Source organism: Myotis davidii, unplaced genomic scaffold (assembly GCF_000327345.1).
Source record: "Myotis davidii unplaced genomic scaffold, ASM32734v1 scaffold663, whole genome shotgun sequence".
Classification (NCBI taxonomy): Eukaryota; Metazoa; Chordata; class Mammalia; order Chiroptera; family Vespertilionidae; genus Myotis; species Myotis davidii.
Window position 1 is genome coordinate 117,919 of NW_006295816.1, and position 5,130 is coordinate 123,048.

A 5,130-nucleotide genomic window follows, 5' to 3' on the forward strand; every position below is an offset into this window, starting at 1 on the left:
GTTCCCCCCCCCCCTTTCTCTTTCTCACACACACACACACACACTGACCGCACGGCCCCTTCCTCACTATGGCCTCCTCCTCAGCCTTTACCACAGCGGACACACTCAGCGCTCAGCTACCTGCCAGGTTTGTGTGGGCGCTTCAGGGCAGGGTTTTGACTGCCTTTTCCACTGCACTGTTCCCAAGCCTGGAACAGAGCCTGGCACATAGTAGGTGCTCAATTAACACTGAGAGAATAAAAGGAAGACGCAGCGAGCACTGCACGCACACTCACCCCCACAGGACTCCCACACATGCATTCACACACTAGTCCTGGCTCACTCGCAAGCAGACGTCACGCTACCCCAACCCTCAAGCAGCCCGACCCGCGCACCCACATACTGCACATGCAGGTGCACTCACCCCACATGAGGCCATGGGCGTGCACCCCCAGGGGCTGCCCTGGACTCCCAAGTCCCCTGGCCTGCGCTGTCTCCTGCCCCGCATGACCCACCCCAACGCTGAGCCTTGATCCCCGCCCCAAGCCCCGTGTGGAGGGCCCAGCCTCTCTGCACCACTGCTCTCCCTCCCATTCAACCTCTGGGCATCTCCTCCTCCAGGAGCCCTCCCCTCGCTCTCCCCACTGGGCTCTGAGGAAAGGGGGTCCCCAGAGTAGGGTGTGGCGGCGGGCAGAGTTTTGCAAGGTGTGCACCCCCGCCCCCTGTCACTGCATACTTGGGGACTGCACGCTCGTCTTCTGCTGAGAAGCCCAGGGCTGGGGAGCTCATGGTAGACCCTTCTCCTCTGGTGAGAGCCACACCTCAGGCGAGTGACTCCATTTCCCACCTGAGTCAGGCAGGGTCTATGGCGTCCTCAGCCCTGACAGCCGGCACGGCCAGGTCCTGCCCTGCTGTGCTCCCCACTGACTTGGGCGAGGCCATTCTCTATGCTGGGCCTCAGTTTCCCCGCCTGTGTCACGGTGGCTCTGGGCCCCTGGCTCCCTCATGGCTAGTTACGGAATGAGAAGCTCACAGTGCACTGGCATCTCTGTATCTGGGGCCACCGCAGGGCTACTGTCTCCATAGGGGAGGGGCACAGAGCCAGGGAGGGCACCCAGGCCTCTTCCAGGTCAGCCCTGCTTCTCACCCAGTGCGTGGGGTGGCAAGCTCACAGGGTTGACACACAAGATGGGGCCGTATTGATCGGATGAGGGTCGATGGGGAGGTTTGGGTCTGTGCACAGCCTTTCAGAGGACTCCCTTTGCTGTGTCCAGGGCTCACTGGCCCATAGGGTTCAGAGAAGCCAACCAGAGGGCCCCAGAGAGGGAGGAAGAGTGAGAGCAAGGAGCGGGAGGGGAGGAAGGAAGGCAACAGGAAGGGAGGCAGGAAGAGGCATTTATTCACCGCCCGGGGCGTGGGGACAGTCTCAGGTGCAGGCGGCCTGACAGGCGGGAGGCAGGAGGAGGGGGTGCTGCAGAGCTGGTGCGGGGCCTCCATGGCTCCCTCCTTCCCGCAGCTCCCGGCCATCTGCCACCGATGCCAACACCATGTGCTGTCCCAGCAGGGCTCCCTGGGCTTCCTGAGGGCAAAGGGGCACAGGCTCTGGTGAAGGAGCCAAGCCAGGCAGCAGGATGTCCACTAGGAACGGAGCTGGTGCGGATGGGGAGGCGGGACAGGGGTGGATGGCGGAGCGTGAGGGGACACAGACTGAGGCCAGCAGTGGGGCCAGCAGGTCTGAGGGGCTCACCTGGGGGCAGGCTCAGCTGGCCATGATGTGCTTCACGAACGCTGGAGGGAAGGGAGGCGAGGACAGGTTCGGCCCTGGGCAGCCTGGGCCCCAGGACCCCCCAGGAGGCTCCCTCCCTCTGCGCCCACCTTCATAGTTGATGCAGCCATTGGAGTCTTCTTGCCCAGCCATCAGCTTCTCCACCTCGTCCTCTGTCAGCCTCTCGCCTGGGGGTGGGAGCGAGTCAGCACCCTCCGGGAGGGAAGGGAGGACACTGGGCCTCTACATGCGCTTTGCCTCCCCATATGCCCACGCCCCCTCTGGGCACTGACGTCGTAGCTCCCCAGGCCGTGGCCATGACCCTCGTTTCTGAGTCCAGGAGAATCAGTGACAAGTCAGAAAGGGCAGGGCCTGGGTGCGGGCCTGGTGCCCCTCGAGCCTGGCTCTGTCCCCACGAGGCTGGTGGGGATACAGCTGGGGTCTGGGGAGCAGGGTGACTGTGGAGGGAACTGCTGTTCCCCAGGCAAGGCAGGCACCTTCCTGTCTCGGTACTTTTGTGTGTGCTGTGCTGTTGCCCCCCCCTGGAATGCCATCTGCAGTTTCTCCCACCCCCAGCCACACGCACACATACACACACACTCACTCACATACACACATACACACGTGTGCACACATACACATACACGTGTGCACGCACTCACACACTAGCACATATACATACACACATACTCATTCACACATACTCATACACACATGCATACACAGGCACACACAAACGTACACAAATACACACACTCTCTCTCACTCATGCACACACTAGCACACTCATACACATACTCATACATACACACACTCTCTCACACATTCACTCGCACACATACACACGCACACACACACACACTCATACACACACACTCACACACACATAACCCTAGAGACCAGCGCAGGTCTGGGCACACAATAGGTGCTCAATAGCATCTGCTGCAGGAGAAAGTCTGTTTCAGAAGGAGGCACCCCTGCCAACCAGGCACCTGACAGTGGGGTCAGGATGCCCAAGATGCAGGCACGTGACCTACTCGGCCACTCAGGTGACGTGGCTCTGGGTCTTGACCTTGAGGCAGTGAACCCCGAGACTGAGCTGAGCCTCCTGGGTGCCCCACTGTGCCCCACCTGAGCCCAGAGCTGTTCCTGTCTCCCTTGGGTTCTGTGAGCGGCACCAACATGCTTCCTCTAGTCCCCTAAGTGTCTAAATCCCCCCATTTCTGTCCCTCGCCATAGAGACGCCTTGACTGTCAGACCTGGGAGCAGGTGACCCAGTGGCTCCCCCTAGGAATACCCCCAAGGAGGAGTGGGGGCGGCTGCCCTCACCCAGCGTGGCCAGCACGTGGCGGAGCTCGGCGCCCATGACTGTGCCGTTGCCCTCCTTGTCGAAGACCCGCAGCCCCTCGACAAAGTCCTCGTAGGTGCCCGTGTCCTTGTTCTTGGCGATGTGCTGGAGCATGGGCAGGAACGTGTCGAAGTCCATCATCTTGGTGTGCAGGTCTGTGGAGAGAAGGTCCGAGTGCCGGCAGGCCCTCCCTCGGCCCCCAGTCCCCTCCGCACGCCGCATGGTTAGCCACTCACAGCACGCCACCCCACCAGGCACTTCACAGGCACCAGAAAGGCGTTCGTCAGGCAGCCTGTTCTCGAGGAGTTTGCTGGGGTGGCACCACACGGGCCTCGCCCAGCACCTCCGCCCTCCTTTGCGGTGCCATCGCCTTCCAGACCCCACCTCCCTGCACCTGCGGTTGGCCAGGAGCAGCTGAGCCAGTAGAGGCCGTCCCTGGGCTTGTGCACGACTCCTCCTGGGGGCAAAGCAAGCAGCCCCCCTGGTCCGTGTGGCCAGGGCACCTGGCCCTGATCCACAGAGAGATGACCAGGGGCCCAGAGGGTAGAGGGAGCCTGGTTGGCATGTGGTCAGTCCGCGAGGACCAGGAGGCCTGGTGCATCAGCCTGGGGCCAGGGGGACAGAAGCCAGTGCTCCTCGCCACCTGTCAGCTTCCCTGAGACCAGCCCATGTCCTCGTCCAGGCAGTGGAGGCCAGTGCACAGCAGGAGGTTCCCGTGCGGCCCCACCACATGTGGCAGCCCCACCCACAGTCTCGGAACCAGCACTAAGGGGGAGCCCTCGGGGGGGGGGTGTCCGACCTTCCTGCTTGGGCTTCCCCAGGACACGGAGCACCTCAGCCTGCGTGGGGTTCTGGCCCAGTGCCCGCAGGACGTCCCCGCACTGTCCGTAGGTGATCTTCATCTCACACTTGGGCGTGCGGTCAAACAGCATGAAGGCTTCCTTGAACTCTACCGGGAAAGGGCGTGAGCTGTGGACACCCCCGGCGAGAGCCCCCCCACTCACCCACACCTCTGGCAGGACTCTCAGACTGGGGGCCCCAGGGTCAAGACCCCCCACTCACCTTCAATCTGCTCCGGAGTGAACTCAATCTGAAAGGAGACCCCCAAAGATGCCTCAGAGAGTGGGGCCAGGCCTCCACCTGGTCACTCTGTGACCAGACCCAGACCTCAACTCCTCAGCCTTCCCACCCTTCCCCATTTCCGCACCCCGGCCTCCATCCCTCGGGACCTCCGACTGTCCACCCTGACACCCCCTGCCCCCTTATCCTCCCCACCTGCCAGCGAGGGCCCTCACTCTGAGTGGACCCCAACCTCGACACCTGGTGGGAAGTGGTGAGGACGGAGGCCTGGTGCCCTGAGCCCCCAGCTCAGAGGGGCTGACCTGCTGCCCCTGGTCCTGAACCAATGTGCCTGAAGCCACAGGTCAAACCAGCCTGGCTTTGCCACCCACCATGCCTGGGCGCAGGGGGCAGGACTGGCCACAGGAGTGCGATGGGGGGCTCAGCTCAACAAGGTGTGTGTGTATGTATGTGTGTGATGTGCATGTGCGCATTCATGTGCGTTCACACGTGTGTTTATATGTGCCTGCCCCTCACAGAGCCCTCGAGGCTGGGCATTGTTGCTCATGTGGCCCTGCCTACACCTGGGTCCTACCCACCCCGCCCATGAGGGCAGGGCAGCTCCCCCACCCCCCAGGCAGCACAGCCGAGCCAGGGGTGCTGCGGAGGCGACATGGGGCCACCTGGGGCCAGAAGGCCTCCTGGGACCCGCTCTCCTCCTGGTCTCCCCCTCCCCATCCGATACCAGGTCTATTTTTATCACTGGCCCCAGGTCAAGGTCAGGAGGGACAGGAGCTTGGGGGAGGGGAACACGACTGGCACCTCTCCGCTGCGGCTCCCTCGGGCCCCACCAACCTCCACAGAGCACAGCAGTGAGGGGAGCACCCTGCCTGCCCTGCCATGGAGCTGCCCGGCCCGCAAAGCTCTCCCCCCAGGAGGTCTGCTTCCAAAGCCTCCCCTCACCACCCCTCACCACTCC

General features: G+C 62.9%; 1 protein-coding gene across 1 annotated transcript in view; it reads right to left on the bottom strand.

The window, feature by feature from the left end:
• Positions 1-1,358: 1,358 nt before the first annotated feature.
• MYL3 (myosin light chain 3) overlaps positions 1,359-5,130 on the bottom strand; it is a 5,670-nt gene continuing 1,898 nt past the window's right edge. The window contains exons 2-7 of the mRNA XM_015568318.1: positions 4,155-4,182; positions 3,892-4,041; positions 3,074-3,247; positions 1,855-1,932; positions 1,727-1,767; positions 1,359-1,558 (exon numbers count right to left, since the gene is read on the bottom strand). Of these exons, the coding sequence (XP_015423804.1) occupies positions 1,739-1,767; positions 1,855-1,932; positions 3,074-3,247; positions 3,892-4,041; positions 4,155-4,182 (459 nt within the window). The 3' untranslated portion in view covers positions 1,359-1,558; positions 1,727-1,738. The remainder of the gene's footprint in view (positions 1,559-1,726; positions 1,768-1,854; positions 1,933-3,073; positions 3,248-3,891; positions 4,042-4,154; positions 4,183-5,130) is intronic.